At 49.6% G+C, this 18,559-nt stretch overlaps 1 protein-coding gene across 1 annotated transcript; it reads left to right on the forward strand.

Moving 5' to 3' along the window:
* The first annotated feature begins 1,989 nt into the window (after positions 1-1,989).
* On the forward strand, positions 1,990-18,486 carry TRIM63 (tripartite motif containing 63). The gene is made up of 9 exons (XM_054446907.2): positions 1,990-2,406; positions 3,314-3,486; positions 8,428-8,596; positions 9,401-9,496; positions 11,129-11,362; positions 12,103-12,125; positions 12,425-12,549; positions 15,791-15,862; positions 17,907-18,486. Exons 1-9 carry the CDS (start codon positions 2,248-2,250, stop codon positions 17,915-17,917), a joined length of 1,062 nt encoding a protein of 353 aa, XP_054302882.1. The 5' UTR covers positions 1,990-2,247; the 3' UTR covers positions 17,918-18,486.
* The last annotated feature ends 73 nt before the right edge of the window (positions 18,487-18,559 follow it).

The following is an 18,559-nucleotide window of genomic DNA, read 5'->3' on the forward strand; positions in this document are numbered from 1 at the left end:
AGCCTGGCTAACATGGTGAAAACTCGCCTCTATTAAAAATACAAAAATTAGTCAGGTGTGGTGACACATGCCTGTAGTCCCAGCTACTCAGGAGGCTGAGGCAGGAGACTCACTTCAACCTGGGAGGCGGAGGTTGCAGTGAGCCGAGATGGCGCCACTGCACTCCAGCCTCTGGGCGACACAGTGAAACTCCGTCTCGGAAAAAAAAAAAAAAAAACCACCAGCCACTGGAACTGCTCTAATGACTTCTACTTGCCAACGTGGAAGATGTCCTAAAATACATGGAGAAAAGTTAAAATGTGTGCAGCGAGCTGAGGGAAGCCTTCTAAGTGTCCAGGCAGGGCTTTGTGGCACCGCATGAGGGGTTTCCCTTTCTTTCTTTCTTTTTTCTTTTCTTTTTTTTTGGAGACAGAGTCTCACTCTATCACCGGGCTGGAGTGCAGTGGCGCAATATCGACTCACTGCAACCTCCGCTTTGTGGGTTCAAACGATTCTCCTGCCTCCAAACGATTCTCCTGCCTCAGCCTCCTGAGTAGCTGGGATTATAGGCACGTGCCATCATACCCAGCTAATTTTTGTATTTTTAGTAGAGACGGGGTTTCACCATGTTGGCCAGGATGGTCTCCATCTCCTGACCTCGTGATCTGCCCACCTCGACCTCCCAAAGTGCTGGGTTTACAGGCGTGAGCCACTGCGCCCAGCGGGTTTTTCCTTTCTATCTCCCTTCCTGGGCTGTGAGTTTCTTGGGGCAGGGAAACAGATCACTCATCCATCTGTCATGTTGTGATATATACTAGTTACCTGATGTATACTAGTACTCAGAAAAATATCTGATGAATGAATAAAATTTCTGGCTTTGCCACTTACTTTCTTTCTTTTTTGTTTTGTTTTGTTTTGTTTTGTTTTGTTTGGAGATGGAGTTTCACTCTTGTCACCCAGGCTGGAGTGCAGTGGCGGGATCTCAGCTCACTGCAACCTCCGCCTCCCGGGTTCAAGTGATTCTCCTGCTTCAGCTTCCTGAGTAGCTGGGATTACAGGCGCGCACCACCACACCCAGCTAAGTTTTGTATTTTTAGTAGAGACAGGGTTTTACCATGTTGGCCAGGCTAGTCTCGAACTCCTGACCTTAAGTGATCCACCTGCCTCAGCCTCCCAAAGTGCTGGGATTATAGGTGTGAGACACCACGCCCGGCTGCCACTTACTTTCTAACTGACTTTGAATATAATCCTTTTCTTCTTTAGTCCCATTTCAAAATCTATAAGATGAGGGGACTGGACTGCGTTTCAAAGGAAGCTTTTCAGAACTAAGTGAAATAAGTGGCCGAGGGATGGAGGATGGGCTGGCCGGGGTGGGGGTCTCCATCATCTCCAGCAAAATGCTGTGCTGAAGTCTGAGGCAGAGGGATGGGCTCAGAGAGAGGGGCTGCCCGACCCCTTCCATCTAGGAGCTGCCCAGGACTCCAGAGGAAGGGATGGAATTGATTTAGGACAGTGAGGGTTTGAGTGGGGCTGGGAGGGGGTTGAGGTCAGGAGGCTGAAGGAGGAGACTTACTTCAACCTGGGAGGCAGAGGTTGCAGTGAGCAGAGATCGCACCACTGCACAATCCTTTCTATCTCCCTTCCTGGGCTGTGAGTTTCTCGGGGCAGGGAAAGAGATCACTCATCCATCTGTCACGTTGTGATGTATACTAGTTGTCTGATGTATACTAGTACTCAGAAAAATATCCGATGAATGAATAAAATTCATTCATCAGACATTTTCATCATAGCATTGGCTATTAACCCCTTCAATCCCAGTGGCTCACTTGCTGGGTCCCATCCCTGACCCATTAGCCTGGTGCCGGGGGGAGACCAATTTCTGGAGGAAGCTCTGGGTACCCAGTCTTGCCCTAAGCCTGCCTCTGAACAGGCTGTTCTTGTTTATGACCCCCATCCCAGCAGAACAGTGATTGCTCATCCCTGCATGTGATTTGAGAGGGCCAGTCTTTCAGGCCTGGAGGAAACTCAAGCCCCACCAGCCGCTTGGCATCGGAATGCTCAGCTGGTCCCCTCCTGGGACTCATGTGACCAAGATCTAGCTATAAATATCAGAGGGGCCTCAGACCAAGATAGAATTCGGGCACCAGGAGAAGGAAGCCAACAGGATCCGACCTGGTGTTTCGTGACAAAGGCAAGACCCCCCAGGTCTACTTAGAGCGAAGTTAGTAGAGGAGGCAGCTAGGCGCGGCTCTCATTCCTGCCCACAGAATGGATTATAAGTCGCGCCTGATCCAGGATGGGAATCCCATGGAGAACTTGGAGAAGCAGCTGATCTGCCCCATCTGCCTGGAGATGTTTACCAAGCCAGTGGTCATCTTGCCGTGCCAGCACAACCTGTGCCGGAAGTGTGCCAATGACATCTTCCAGGTAAGTGCTGAGTGCAGCTTCATCCAGGGGCCCCAGGTGGTTACTTGGCTTCCCTGTGATGAAACCCTTCTTCTCCCTTAGCCTTCCAACCTGGACAGGCTCTTTCCCCTTGGAAGTGAACCCCTGCAGAGGCCTCTGGACAGGGCTGAGAGGGGGCTGGGAGGCGGTTCTGGCTGCTGCGGTTCTTCTCCATGACACATGTTTCCCCTCCCCACCCTGCCCACAGCTCTCCCACCCCTGCCCTGAGCACTGCTGTTGACTCTCCAATCAAGAGTCAAATGCCTCAAGTGATAAGCGGGGGAGGCAGGGACAGGAGAGAGAAACCAGACCCCTGGGGCTGGAGCCAGGTCCTGGTGGCAAGAGGCCCAGAGCTTTGGGAGGAGGGTGTCAGGGAGGCAGTGGGCAGTAGAGGCATCTTCCCTTTCGAGGCTGTTCCCTACAATATGGGGACAGAAGGGGCTATAACTCCCAGAGAAAGGAAGGGGGTAGGTGTCCTGGCTGGGAGGCAGGATGCGAGGTTCCCGAGGGACACTTTACAAAATGTTCTTTCACGATATTATCTTTAAAGTAGCAGCCTTAGGAGCTTGCTTACAATTATGAAATTGTAATACCTATTTCATAAGTGAGCAAACTGAGGCCTAGACAGATAAGGTTGCTTGCCCAAAATCACTCAGAGAATAAACATGACTTGAACCCAGGTCTCCTGCCTCCCCATCCTGACGACTGCTTAGCTGCTTCTCAGGTGCTCTGTGTGTGACGACTGGTTCTCATCGCAGTCTGCGGAGCTCCAGGTCATTAGGTTTGACGGGGGTGGTTGGGATAGGCAGAGGAAAGGATAAGAGGAGATTAGAAAGGAGAAGGGCTGAGGAGGGAGCCCAGGCCTCACCTTGACCTTTGCCACCTGCAGGCTGCAAATCCCTACTGGACCAGCCGGGGCAGCTCAGTGTCCATGTCTGGAGGCCGTTTCCGCTGCCCCACCTGCCGCCACGAGGTGATCATGGATCGTCACGGAGTGTACGGCCTGCAGAGGAACCTGCTGGTGGAGAACATCATCGACATCTACAAACAGGAGTGCTCCAGGTCGGTTCTCGTGCCTGCTGGGGGCCCACCCTCCTTCCCAGCCATGCTGTGCCCTGCTCCCCCAAGCTCCTTCGCCCTCCTTCATCTGCTCAGGATCCAGGCCTCTAGCCGGACTAGCTACACGAGCCATTCAGAGACAGGACTGGGGACCCATACACCCCAACCCAGCTCTCAGGATTGCTCAGCAGATGGGAAGGGGCCCAGACATTAGGCTGCCCTTCCAGGCGATACCAAGAGAGAGACTGGGGGAAAGATGAGATGTGAGAGGGAGAGAAAGGCCCTGGGGCCAGCTAAGTGGCTCTGGTCAGCAGAGAAAACGCCTAGTGAGAAACAGCCAGGTTGTCTATAAGGATAGCAGCAGCTACTCTCCCGTGTGCCACGAGGAACAGCATCAGGCACTGGGAATGCTTCATCTAAGTACCTCCCAATAACTCTATGAATCAGACATGACTTTATTATCCTCATTTCACAGATGAGGAAACTGAGGCCCAAGAGGAGAAGTCAATTAGCTAAGGTTTCCCAGTTGGGAAGTGAAAGAGCTGGGAGTTGACCCAGTCAATCTAGCTCTGAGTCTTCCTGCTAATAAAATAGCAGCTCATTCATAGGCAGAATGTGTGAGTGGTGGAGGTTGTGAAGGGTTGGCCTTAAACTGGGGAGAGAGGGCCAGGCATGGTGGCTCATGCCCATAATCCCAACACTCTGGGAGGCCAAGTTGGGATCATTGTTTGAGGCCAGGAGTTCAAGACCAGTCAGGGCAACATAGTGAGACCCTGTTTCTACAAAGTTTAAAAACTAGCTGGGCGTGGTGGGGCAAGCCTGTAGTCCCAGCTCTTCAGGAGAATTGTTGAGCCAGGGAGGTCAAGGCTGCAGAGTCATGATTGTGCTACTGCACTCCAGCCTGGGTGACAGTGAGACTATGCCTCAAACAAACAGACAAAAAAACTGGGAGGCCGGGTGCGGTGGCTCACGCCTGTAATCCCAGCACTTTGGGAGGCCAAGATGGGTGGATCATTCGAGGTCAGGAGTTGGAGACCAGCCTGGCCAACATGGCGAAACCCCATCTCTACTAAAAATACAAAAATTAGCCGGGCGTGGTGGCGCATGCCTGTCATCCCAGCTACTTAGGAGGCTGAGGCAGGAGAATTGCTTGAACCAGGGAGGCAGAGGTTGCAGTGAGCAGAGATCGTGCCACTGCACTCCAGCCTGGGTGACAGAGTGAGACTCCATCTAAAAACACACACACACACACACACACACACACACAACACAACACAACACAAAAATTTGGGAGAGACACAGCTACAGGAAAGATCTTTACAAATCAGGACATCCTGGTAAGACTCCAGGAGTGCTGACCTCACAGCCTTTAAAGTCCAAAACCTTCACCAAGCATCTGCCTGCAGGCAGTGCCCAGCCCAAGGGAAGGTGACAGACCAGATCTCAGGTGAAAAAACCCCGGCCCGGGTAACTGTGCTTGCTAGTCAGCCTTTGTGACTAATGTACGGTACCATGTTGGGTAAGCCTTTAGAGCTTCATTTCCTCTGTCTGCAAACAGAAACAGTAAGATCTGTTATTGTGGCTGTCAAATAAGATATTAATGGAAAATGGTTAATGTATCAACTATTTATTGGGTACCTACCGTGTGCAGCCACTGTACTAAGTACTTTCAGGCATTTTCCCTATCTGCTTCTCATAGTAACCCGGGAAGGCATTCCTGTCTCCATTTTACCATGAGGACATGGAAGCTCAGAGAAGATGAGAGATTTGTCCAAGGCCACACAGCTAGCAAGTGGTAGAGCTAAGAGAGAGAGGGTGTGAGAATATTTTTTATTTTATTTTTTTTTTTTTGAGGCAGAGTCTTGCTCTGTTGCCCAGGCTAGAGGGCAGTGGTACGATCTTGGCTCACTGCAACCTCTGCCTCCTGGGTTCAAATGATTCCCCTGCCTCAGCTTCCCGAGTAGCAGGGACTACAGATGCGTGCCAACGTGCCCAGCTAATTATCATATTTTTAGTAGAGACAGGGTTTCACCATGTTGGCCAGGCTGGTCTCAAACTCCTGACCTCAGGTGATCTGCCCGCCTCGGCCTCCCAAAGTGCTGGGATTATAGACGTGCACTACCACACCCAGCTAATTTTTGTATTTTTTGTAGAGACAGGGTTTCACTACGTTGGCTGGGCTGGTCTTGAACTTCTGACCTCAGGTAATCCGCCTGCCTTGGCCTCCCAAAGTGCTGGCATTACAGGCGTGGGCCACCGCGCCTGGCCGGCCGGTGAATATTCTTAATTGCTGCGCTAGATTGCCTCTCATGTTGCTAGAGTGCAACACTACAAAATGCAAACATATTGTTGATCATAAGGAGTAATAAAGTCAATTCCACACCAATGTTAGCCTACCCAGTGCCGACCTATGAAGAGCATGTTGTATGTGAACCTTTGAGGCCTTTCCGCATAGTTGAATGACAATGACAGCTGCCCTCTATTGAGGGTCTGCTCTGTGCTGGGCACTCCACATTCATTATAGACAATTTCTACCATGATTGCAGTAGTTCTGGGAGGAATCCCACAGGCAAGAGAGGTGAAATCACTTGTCCAAAATCACAAAAATGAATGTAAAAGAACAATCTGGATATGAACCCCGATGCCAAAGTCTGAGCTTGGGAGGGTGGCCATCTGGGAGGGCTGTGGGCGCATGAACCAGACCCTCAGGCTCTTGCCTCACCTCTGCACTCCCTGCCATCCCTTTATCAGGGGATGGAGGCAGGTGGCAATGGCAGACCCCTGCCAGCATAGGGACCCTGGGGTAAAAGATGCAAAAAGGCAAGCCTGGAAAGGGGTTTATTTAAGAACTTGAGAGGACAATAGAGCCCAGGGTGTGATCAGTCATGTAAGGCTGTTTGGAGGTGAGGCATTGACACTGATGGGAACAGTCACCATTTGACATTTGCAAGATGTCTGTTCTGTTCGGGGCTGGAAATCAAAGGTAGCGTTGGCTTTCAATGAGTGTATAGTCTAGCTGGAGACAGAAGACTTAAAAAATCGAATCTACACCAGGCATGGTGGTATGCACCAGTTGCAGCTACTGGGGAGGCTGAGGCAGGAGGATTGCTCAGCCCAGGAGTTCGAGGCTGCAGTGTGTCTGTGAATCGCTGCTGCACTCCAGCCTGGACAATATGGTGAGACCCTGTTTCAAAAAAAAAAAAAAAAAAAAAAAAAAAAAGGCTGGGTGCAGTGGATCATGCCTGTAATCCCAGCAATTTGGAAGGCTGAGGTAGATGGATCACATGAGGCCAGGAGTTTGAGACCAGCCTGCCCAACATGGTGAAACACCATCTCTACTAAAAAATACAAAAATTAGCTGGGCATGGTGGTGCACGTCTGTAATCTCAGCCACTCAGGAGGCTGAGGCGTGAGAATTGCTTGAACCAGGGAGGCGGAGGTTGCAGTGAGCTAAGATCACACCACTGCACTCCAGCCTAGGCAAAAAATCAAAACAAAACAAAACACCACCAAAAATTCCCCCCCCAAACCCCAATGAATCTAGGTTAGGAAATGACTGATGTCCCAAGAGAAGCACAAATAACAGGTCGGAGGTCTCAAGGAAGAAAGGTAGTTCTAAGCATATGTGTTAGGGGAGAAAGCAGAGGAAGAGACTTGGGCCTTTGGAAGAATCTCTGGACTAGAAGTCAGGCTTGTGCTGGGCTGTTGGACAGCCCTGGGCTACCCACTCACCAGTCACCATGACATGGGGCATACACGCTGCTCCTTCTCTGAGCCTCAGGGGCAACCTCATGGCTCAGAGAGGGTCAGAGGTTTATCCAAGGCCATACAGCTAGAAAGTGATGAAGCTAAGAGAAAGAGAGAGGGTGTGACTGACGCTGTGGTGAATATTCTTTTTTAAAAAAATTGTTTTCTTATGGAGAATCTTAAGAAATTCAAGATGGTGAATATTATTGACTCCTATGCTAGTTATTTATTTATTCTTTCTTTCTTTCTTTCTTTCTTTTTTTGAGACAGAGTTTTGCTCTTGTTGCCCAGGCTGGAGTGCAATGGTGCGATCTCGGCTCACCACAACCTCTGCCTCCTGGGTTCAAGTGATTCTCCTGCCTCAGCCTCCCGCGTAGCTGGGATTACAGGTGCATGCCACCATGCCTGGTTAATTTTTTTGTGTTTTTAGTAGAGACGGGGTTTCATCATATTGGTCAGGCTGGTCTCGAACTCCTGACCTCAGGTGACCCTCCCACCTCGGCCTCCCAAAGTGCTGGGATTACAGTCATGAGCCACTGCGCCCAGCCTTATTGATTTATTCTTTCTACCTTTGTTTAATTACCACCTCCTCTATGCCAGGCACTGTACAGTGTAGGCACAGGGGTGAAGAAAACAGGCAAGTTTCCCTACCCTGATGGAGGTTACAGTCTGGTAGATTAAATATAGAATTAAATGAGGCCATCAGTATAAATTTCTTAGCTCAGAGCCCAGCCTGCAGTAACCAAAGCTAAGGTGACTATAATTAGAGCAACTGAACTCTAGCCTCCTCTGCCCTTACTTGCTGTACGACCTTGGACGCGTCAGTTCACTTTTCTGGAGCCCAGTTTCCTCTTCTCTAAAACATCTCCAGGTCTGACTCTGGAATTCTGTAGTCCTTTCTGTGTCCTTGGCACTGGCAGAGCCTCAGGCTAACTCCATCTTAGGATGTGGGGACACATTTGGTGTCATTGTCTTCCCAAGTCCTTGGTCCCAGAAGATGAAAAGATTTTAGGACAGCCAAACACTGAGAGCCCAGGGCATAAATCTGGAGATTCAGACACACTGCAGCCTCGAATTCCTGGGCTGAGCAATCCTCCTGCCTCAGCCTCCCCAGTAGCTGCGACTGGTGCATTGGAGCTGGGGAGGGGGATGCAGGGACACAGGACCCCCATGACTTGTGACTGTTCTCCACTGCAGTCGGCCGCTGCAGAAGGGCAGTCACCCCATGTGCAAGGAGCACGAAGATGAGAAAATCAACATCTACTGTCTCACGTGTGAGGTGCCCACCTGCTCCATGTGCAAGGTGTTTGGGATCCACAAGGCCTGCGAGGTGGCCCCATTGCAGAGTGTCTTCCAGGGACAAAAGGTACTGGCTCCAGCCACTTTTACCCCCAGCCTGGGCCTGCTGGGCACGGCCTGATGATTTAGGAGGCAGATTTGATCCCTGTAGATCTGCTGATCTGGCCTTTCAGGAATAGTCCCTCTGGAGGGACTTCCCAGGCCACAGGGACAGCAGCCCTGGCCTTCCTGGGGGAGGCAGCTGAGCTCATGGTTATACTTAGAGCCACTCGAGAGCACCTGGGTGTGGCCACAGGGGAGCGGTCAGACGCCCCAACCAGGCCACTGGGGTCCTCTCAGGCCATGGCTTCTCCATCCCCCAGACACCTCTTCCTGTGCCTCTCACCTCTTCTCCTAGACTTCACATTCCCCCGAAGCAGGAGGCAGCTTACAGCCCCCTCCCTGGGCCCCTGGGCCTGTGGGGGCCCACCACCCTGTCTGTGCAGTAAGCCGTAGCCACCCCCTTTCCATACTCTCTCTTCCCCACTCCCCACTCTTCTCTAGGTCTCTCTCTTCTAGACGTCTCCAACTCTATTTCTTTTTTTGTCCCTTCTTTCTTAGAAACAAGCCCTTCCTCTGCCAGTTCCTTGCTGTGTGTTTTGGGCAGCTCAATTGCCTGCTCTTGGCCTCAGCTGTAAAATAAGGGATGCAGTATCTTTCTAATATCCTCTACTCTGGAGCTGAGCTATACCTGAAAGAGGGGCCAGATCCCTACTGGAGGCTCTTTCTAGCAGAGAGGGGAGGGAGGGAGCCATGTTGCTGCCATGCCCCAGTGGGTAGGCCCTGAGGCTATTTGTGTCTCTCCTCTCCTGACCCCCACACCCCCATCTAGACTGAACTGAATAACTGTATCTCCATGCTGGTGGCGGGGAATGACCGCGTGCAGACCATCATCACTCAGCTGGAGGACTCCTGTCGAGTGACCAAGGTGAGGGGACAGAATAGTCCTGCCTGGGGATTTGGAGCTTTCCAGGGCAGCCTGGTCTCTGGGGAAGGCTCACCCGTAGGTTGTGGCTAAAGGTTGGGGCCTGGAGCCTGGGACGGTCAAGCAGGGATGGTAGGGGAGGGACTAATCCATTCATCCACTCTCTCAACAAATGCTTCTTAAGCACAGCTGTGTGTCCGGCCCCACCCAAGATGTGGGGGATGGAGGAGTGAACCAGACAGACGTGGTCCCTGAGCTCAGGGAGTGTCCCATCAATAATTCTCAGTATTTATTCAGCACAAATTGTTTTCAGAGCACAGTTCTTCAGTGTGCCATAGACCAACACTTCCCAAACTTTAAAGTGCATGAAAATTACGCTGGGTGTTGAAATTCAGGTTCTGATTCAGTTGGTTTGGAATGAGGCATAAGAGCTGCATTTCTAGCCAGTTCCCAGGATTTGCCCAAGCTGCTGGGTCCACAGACCACACGTTGAGTAGTGAGACTGTTGAGGGCAGAAGGGAACTTTTCTATCCCTGAAAAAAGCTTCCATGATTTTCCATGTTCACTTGGGGTAGGGATCTGGAGATGAGATGAGGGGAAGGGGTCATCATAATTGCTAGTGGATGAAGAGTTGGGCGAAGGATAGGAAGGAGGGGAACATTGTGATCACCCATGAGAGGCTCCCGGTCTGATGAGATGCTATTGTCACACCCATTTTACAGGAAAGAACATAGAGAGAAGGGAGCTTCAGTTGAGAAGGATGCTAGGAAAGGAGCTGTTTTTCCACCTCTCCTAGGACCAAATGATGCAGAGCTTCCCGAATCCAGTCTTGGTCCTGAAAGGGAGGGAAGATTGTGACCTGGGACATATGGGAGGCCCAGGAAACGTTAATTTGCTGAAGGTCACACAGCTAAAAGGGAAACACAGCTAAAAGGCAACAGAGAGCCGGGCGCAGTGGCTCATGCCTGTAATCCTAGCACTTTGGGAGGCCAAGGTGGTCGGATCATGAGGTCAGGAGATCGAGACCATCCTGGCCAACATGGTGAAACCCCATCTGTACTAAAAACACAAAAAAATAGCCAGGCGTGGTAGCGTGTCTATAATCCCAGCTACTCGGGAGGCTGAGGCAGGAGAATCGCTTGAGCCTGGGAGGTGGAGGTGGCAGTGAGCCAAGATTGCACCACTGCACTCCAGCCTGGGCAACAGAGCGAGACTCCATCTCAAAAAAAAAAAAAAAAAGGCAACAGAGAAATACAGGGCAGATCCCACACTGGGTGACTGTCGCATTGGTCTGAGAGGTGATGCTCCAGTGACCAGCTGAGGTTGGGAGACAGGGGGAGGGTGCAGGAACAAGGAAGAACATGTTGTGTCATGTGACCCTAGAGCCTCTATTTTGGAAGAAGGGGCTAGCTGTTTTTCAAGGCATCAGCCTCCAAATATCACTGGCGTACTAAGTAGCTTTGAGGCCAGATGAGTGTTTTCTTGTTAAGTCTTTGTTTCATCTTCTGTAGTGTGGGGATGTGTGTAGTGAGATCTCTTCTAGCTTTAGATTCCTTGCTACTGTCCCAGGAAGGGAGTGTAGTGGACAGGGAATAAGGGCCCTACAGAATGTGACCGCAAGACTTCCGTCCTCAGGAGAACAGCCACCAGGTAAAGGAAGAGCTGAGCCAGAAGTTTGACACACTGTATGCCATCCTGGATGAGAAGAAAAGTGAGTTGCTGCAGCGGATCACGCAGGAGCAGGAGGAAAAGCTTAGCTTCATCGAGGCCCTCATCCAGCAGTACCAGGAGCAGCTGGACAAGTCCACAAAGCTGATGGAGACTGCCATCCAGTCCCTGGACGAGCCTGGGGGAGCCACCTTCCTCTTGGTGAGCAGGACTAGAAGGGTCTGGGTGGGGTCAGTTCAACTCTACAGCTCTAAGGTTCAAGTTATGCTTCTCCACTGACCACCCATGGGCCCTTGGAAAAAGCCATTTAAACCTCTGTGAGCCTCAGTTTCCTCATCTGTCAAATGGGCATGTAACACCCCCCACCTTCCTCTTACTGATTTTATGATGATCAAATAAGAGGATGTTTATGAAATGACTTTGTAAGCTGCAAAATACAGTGTCCCATTTACAGACTATTAATTGAGCCCCTACTGTAGGCCAGGCACTGAGGTGGAAGACAAGGAGATAAACCAGACACAGCCCTGCCCTCAAAGAGCTTGTTGGGGAGGACAGAAAAGGCTCAGTTATAAGACTTCATAGTTCAGTTCAATAAAAATGTTCTAGGCTTCTACTGTGGGCCAGGCTTTGTGCTAGACATTAAGTATGAAAAGGTGGTTAGGACTGGGGAGTTCAGGGTTTAGGAGTTTTGGGATTGATACCCCTAGAATCCAAGCTTCCTGTCAAGACAATGGGTCCTAGGGTGATGACCAAGACCTGTATAGACCACAGACAGAGGGAAAAATTCCCGATTCTGCTCAGTTTGGGGTGGGGAGCAGGTCACAATTGGGTTAGGAAATGGCACCAAATATCCACCTACAACACCTATTTCACTGGTTTTGCTGATTTCCTGGAGTTACCTCTTCTGCAGTCCTAATACTTTGTTCTCTCTCCCCCTGCAGACTGCCAAGCAACTCATCAAAAGGTCAGTGTCTCCCCAGAGGCTATGATCCAAGCCCCTAGTTCCCACCTGGGCCTTTGTCCAGGAAGCCTCATCCTGGGCATTAGGCCTGCTGGGAGGGTCTCACTCCAGGCTGGTTTCCCTGATCCTTTGCATCCCTGACTTTTTGGACCACTCCTTGTGCTTGAGGTTGGAGAGGAAATACTCCATCCCTCCAGGGGAGCCTCTGGGTAAAAGCCCTGGGTGTGGGCAAGGCATGTGCCCTCTCCTCCCTGCACTGAGCCCCAGAGACCTCATCCTGCCTCTCTCTGTCTCCCCTGCAGCATTGTGGAAGCTTCCAAGGGCTGCCAGCTGGGGAAGACAGAGCAGGGCTTTGAGAACATGGACTGCTTTACCTTGGATTTAGAGCACATAGCAGACGCCCTGAGAGCCATTGACTTTGGGACAGGTAAAGGAGGTGGTGATGCCACTTGTCTATTTGCCTGTCTGACCCCTGGAAACCAGCGTCCCTCCCACTGAGCCCCATGGGAGGCAGATACACTAATAAAGATCCCCAAATATCAATCAAACTCATATAGCCAACTTCTGGCCGGCTGTGGTGGCTCATGCCTGTAATCCCAGCACTTTGGAAGGCCAAGATGGGCGGATCACTTGAGGTCAGGAGTTTGAGACCAGCCTGACCAATGTGGTGAAACCTCATCTCTACTAAAAATACAAAAATTAGCCAGACGTGGTGACACGTGCCTGTAATTCCAGCTACTTGGGAAGCTGAGGCAGGAGAATCACTTGAATCCAGGAGGTAGAGGTTGCAGTGAGCCGAGATCATGCCACTGCACTCCAGCCTGGGCAAAAGAGCCAGCCAAACTCTGTCTCAAAAAAAAAAAAAAAAAAACACCAAAATTCATATAGTCAACTTCTAGATGAGCCCAGAGCCTAGCACAGTGCCTGGTGCAGAATTCCTGCTTCATAAATTACATATGGATCCATGGCAGGGAGGCCTCTTGGGGCAGTAGAAATAATATGTCCTCTGGAATCAGACAGTTCTGAGTTTAAATCCTGGTTCTGCCATTTGTTTATCTGTGTGACCTTTGGCAAGCCCCCTTCTGCCTGAGTTTTGTTTTCTAGTTTAAAAAGTCAGGTTAGAAGTGAGCCCTCTAATAATGAACAACTCATGGTGCTGTTGCAAAAAATCAGATATCGATGCAGAAAGGTCCGGTAGAGCCCTAAAGATGTACTGGTTAATGCCTAAAGGTAGTCTTAGCTTCAGTTTCTTAATGCTATCACCTATGATACCCAGGCACCTTAATTGATCAACATCATGTCCTCATTTCTGTTTATAATTACTCTTCCATAGAGTGCCTATAATAATTGTAACAATGCAACCGTAACAATAATAAGGGTGAAAATAACAAAGGAAATGAAGAAACTGAATGGAAGCAAGTATGTTAATTTGCTAAAGGTCACACAGCTAAAAGGGAAACACAGCTAAAAGGCAACAGAGAAAGAGAGGGCAGATCCCACATTGCTGACTGTTGCATTGGTCTGAGAGGTGGTGCTCCAATGACCAGCTGAGGTTGGGGGACAGGGGGATGATGAAGGAACAAGGAAGAACTGTAAATGGGCTGGCGTGAGAAAGAGAAGAGCTTCTTGGCACCTCCTGTGTCGCTCTCCTGAAAACCTTCAGTATCTGGTGCTAAGTCTGTTTTCAGAGCCCCAGATATACCCCATTCATAGGTAAGGACAAAATACATCCCAAAGCAGAGATACCAATGGCTTTGGGGACATCCACTGTGGTAGTGAGCTGCTCCACTGTCGGCTTCCCTAAGCTAAGATATTCAAGAGTGGGTCGACTGGGCACAGTGGCTCACTCCTGTAATCTCAGCACTTTGGGGACCCCAGGTGGGCGGATCACCTGAGGTCAGGAGTTCCAGACCAGCCTGACCAACACGGAGAAACCCCGTCTCTACTAAAAATACAAAATTAGCTGGGCGTGGTGGCACATGCCTGTAATCCCAGCTAACTTGGGAGGCTGAAGCAGGAGAATTGCTTGAATCCGGGAGGAGGAGGTTGCGGTGAGCTGCGATCACACCATTGCACTCCAGCCTGGGCAACAGGAGCGAAACTCCGTCTCAGAAAAATAAAAAAAAGAAATAGATTTTCAAGAGTGGGTGATACGGTGTGAACATAACATTGTGAAGTCCTGCACTGGCCTTCATAATCTCCCTGAGCCTCAGTTTCTCCACAAGTAAAATGAGGAGAGTACCAACGGTCACCAGTTACTGAACACTCTGTATGTCCTAGGCACTAAGCTCTTAACATAAGTTTTATCATTTAACACAACTTCATGGGATAGGTTCTGTTACCATCTCTATTTTGTAGTTGAGGGAACTTAAAGCTCAGAGAGGGTAAGCCACTTGTTCAAGGCCGCACAGCTAGCAAGTAGCCGTGCAAATTCTACTGAGGGCCATTTGGCTTGCAAAACTCTTGTGAGGATTTTATAAGATGATGCAGATTCAACTCTTAGCACACTACTTGGCACATAGTAAGTACTCAGCAACTGCTATTAAGAGTAGTCATTGTGATAATGATTAAACAACAGAACTCCCTGGGTTATACTCTGATCCCAGTTACTTGGCTGGAATTTTGGTTGTCATTTTGGAGATACTATTTTTTTTTTTTTTTTTTGAGACGGAGTTTTTTGCTCTTGTCACCCAGGCTGGAGTGCAATGGTGTGATCTCAGCTCACTGCAACCTTTGTCTCCCGGGTTCAAGAGATTCTCCTGCCTCAGCCTCCCAAGTAGCTGGGATTACAGGTGCACGCCACCACACCTGGCTAATTTTTTGTATTTTTAGTAGAGACAGGGTTTTACCATGTTGGCCAGGCTGGTCTTGAACTCCTGACCTCAGGTGATCTGATCGCCTCAGCCTCCCAAAGTGCTGGGATTACAGGCATGAGCGACCAAGCCTGGCCTGAAGATACTCTTGACAAACGTCCTGACTCTGTGGTGGCCCCTTCAGGGCCCCAAAAGATTAAGGAGGTGGCTTGGGAGAGGAGTAGGGGAGGGAGATGTTCCCTGTTAAAGCCTGACGGTGACATCTCAGGATGAAAAAATGGGGACATGAGTTGCAGCTCAGTCACTGTCCCTCTGGTGCTCGGCTTCAGGGAGCAGAGGTGGCTCCAGAAGTGCTTCCCCATCATGTCCACCCCTCCCCTCCACAGGCTAAGGAATGAGGAAAACGGGACAGGGGCTGCTGAACAAGCAGATCTCATAGGCTAAGTAGCTTCTTTCAAGACAAGGACTCTGATCCCTGAGGATCGAGGAGGTTTTTCCTCCCCAGGCGATGTTTATCTGCCTACCTGAGAGATGTGCAGAAGCACAGAATGTGCTTCCTCAGAGTCCCCTCTCTGGTCACAGGCAGAGCAGGTGATAGAAGCTGCTGTTGCTGGAGCAAGGAAGTGTCTTGAGCCCGGCTCCCTGGGACGGAGTGTGGGGGATTGCAGAAGCAGGGCCTCTGTGCAGCGTGGGTCTGGCAAGCCCATCCCCTCCCAGACCACTGCCGTCTCTGTGTGGCTGTTTGACCCAACTGGGCACAGGAAGGGGTTTAGACCGTGCTCTTTCCTGCCTGGTTCCTCTTCAAGTAGCTCCTCAAGGAACCGGCCCCATCCTAACAAATGTTTTTTGTCACAGATGAGGAAGAGGAAGAATTCATTGAAGAAGAAGATCAGGAAGAGGAAGACTCCACAGAAGGGAAGGAAGAAGGTAAGAAATTCATCTACCTCCATTCCTTCATTCCTTCACTCATTCCACAACAACCTGAGGTACCTACTATATGCAAAGCACCGTGTTAGACATTGGCAATGATGCTGAGACTTGTCCCCACCACGTGCTTTAACCCTATTGAGGGTAAAGTCCTGTTCTCTTTACCCTTAGAGAAGAAAAAAACCCCAAACTATTCATAATAAAATGCTCCCATTTCACATCTAAATGATCTTCTTAAATGGAAAGCAATATGGCACAGCAGAGGGAAAAGACAGGGGCTCATGAGCTAGTCTGGGCCCATTGAGGTGTTTTGTTTGGCCAGCAATGTGTTTAAATTAAAAAACAAAACAAAACAAAAAAAAAAACTACTTGCTGGACAGGCACGGTGGCTCGAGCCTGTAATCCCAGCACTTTGGGAGGCCAAGGCCAGCCTGGCCAACATGGTAAAATCCTGTCTCTACTAAACATACAAAAAATTAGCTGAATTTGGTGGCAGGCGCCTGTAGTCCTAGCTACTTAGGAGGCTGAGGCAGGAGAATCGCTTGAACCTGGGAGGCGGAGGTTGCAGTGAGCCGAGATCGTGCCACTGCACTCCAGCCTGGATGACAAGAGTGAGACTCCATCTCAAAAAAAATAAATAAATATAAATAAATAAATAAATAAATAATTACTTGCTGGCTGGGTGTGGTGGTACATGCCTATAATCCCAGCACTTTAGGAGGCTGAGGCGGGAGGATTGCTTGAGACCTGGAGTTTGGGACCAGCCTGGTCAACACAGCAAGTCCTCATCTTTACAAAAATAATTTAAAAATTAGCCAGGCGTGGTGGTACATGTCTGTAGTCCTAGCTACTCGGAAGGCTGAGCCTGGAGGATTGCTTGAGCCCAGGAGGTAGAGGCTGCAGTGAGCTATGATTGCACCACTGCACTCCTGCCTTGGCAACAGAGAAGGACACTACACTGTCTCTTAAAAAGAAAAAATTAATTGCTAACATTTTTTAAATTAGGGTTTTTTTTAAGGGTTAAGAAAAAGGAGATTTGAACTAAGAATCTGCATTTTCACCTTGTGAAAGTTTAGAAAAAGCAAACAATGGTGGACTTGAACTTCCTTGTAGTCCCAGAGTGCTGGCTCTGGGCAGTGGCTCTTCCCTTTAAAGGGGACATGCTGGCATGGTAGCTCAGGCCTGTAATCCTAGCACTTTGGGAAGCCAAGGCAGGCGGATCACCTGAGGTCAGGAGTTCGACACCATCCTGGCCAACATGGTGAAACCCCGTCTCTACTAAAAATACAAAAATTAGCCAGGCGTGGTGATGGGCACCTGTAATCCCAGCTACTTGGGAGGCTGAGGCAGGAGAATCGCTAGAATCCCACGGGGGGAGGAGCTTGCAGTGAGCCGAGATCACGCCACTTCACTCCAGCCTGGGCAAAAGAGTGAAACTCCGTCTCAAAAAAAAACAAAGAAAAGAAAGAAAAATGGGACATGCCCTTGCCAGTTTGCCTAGCCCCACCACCATCAATCCCGCTTGCTTCACTCATTCATGTTATCTGCTGGCTCCTTGTAGGCATCTGAGTTTGCCAGCCTGGCAGAGTTTGATTAGGAGCCTGGGTTCTGAATCACAGCAGCTCACAATTTCTCTGAGTCTTGGGCTACTCATCTGTGTATGGGGGCATAACTGTACTGATGTCAAAAGTTTGTAGTGGGGAGTGAATAAGATAATCATTTAGCACGGTGTCTGGTGCATAGGAAGGACATTTGCTAATTAGCACATGCTTGCAAATGTTATTTTTCAAACCACAGGTACTGAAACTCAATTCCAATCCAGTTGAAAACTATAGGGTAGTCTTTTGGAGTTTTGTACTGATGTACAATCCATAATGTTTGGGCAGCTAAATTCTATTTTGGTTTTAAAAGGAAGAGACTGGGAGGAATTGGAGTTTGATGTTTTATTCAAACTCCTGTTTGAATAAACAGTAGCTTGGTAAGCCTTGGATCCTCCTGAGTCCCTGTCTCACCACTTGCCTCTGTATCTTTTTCTTCATTTCAGGACACCAGTAAGGAGCTGGATGAATGAGAAGCCCCCAGATGCAGAGAGACTGGAGAGGGTGGGGAGGGGCCCAGCGGCCTTGGTGACAGGCCCAGGGTGGGAGGGGTCGGGGCTCCTGGACGGGCAATGGGAAGGTAATGTCTTCTCTCTGCTCAGAGAGCAGGGACTAGGGTAGGACCCTCACCGCTGCGTCCAGCAGACACTGAACCAGAATTGGAAATGTGCTTGAAACAATCACACAGGACACTTTTCTACATTGGTGCAAAATGGAATATTTTGTACATTTTTAAAATGTGATTTTTGTATATACTTGTATATGTATGCCAATTTGGTGCTTTTTGTAAAGGAACTTTTGTATAATAATGCCTGGTCGTTGGGTGACCCGCGATTGTCAGAAAGAGAGGAAGGAAGCCATGTTGATACAGCTGCCCACTTCCTTTCCTGAGCAGGAGGATGGGGTAGCACTCACAGGGACGATGTGCTGTATTTCAGTGCCTATCCCAGACATATGGGGTGGTAACTGAGTTTGTGTTATATGTTGTTTTAATAAATGCACAATGCTCTCTTCCTGTTCTTCAAAGGAGCCGGGGTTTCATTCAGCCTTTTTTTCCTGGAGATGAGGGTTGAGTGTGAATGAACAGGACCCCTGGTAG

This window comes from Pongo pygmaeus, chromosome 1 (genome assembly GCF_028885625.2).
Source record: "Pongo pygmaeus isolate AG05252 chromosome 1, NHGRI_mPonPyg2-v2.0_pri, whole genome shotgun sequence".
Lineage (NCBI taxonomy): Eukaryota > Metazoa > Chordata > Mammalia > Primates > Hominidae > Pongo > Pongo pygmaeus.

Excerpts from the sequence above, each read along its gene's own strand:
- TRIM63 (XM_054446907.2), top strand. The coding sequence starts at position 2,248 with ATGGATTATAAGTCGCGCCTGATCCAGGATGGGAATCCCATGGAGAAC. Across the intron at positions 11,363-12,102 it reads GGGGAGCCACCTTCCTCTTG|ACTGCCAAGCAACTCATCAA; the intron begins GTGAGCAGGACT and ends CTCCCCCTGCAG. Across the intron at positions 12,126-12,424 it reads GCCAAGCAACTCATCAAAAG|CATTGTGGAAGCTTCCAAGG; the intron begins GTCAGTGTCTCC and ends TCTCCCCTGCAG.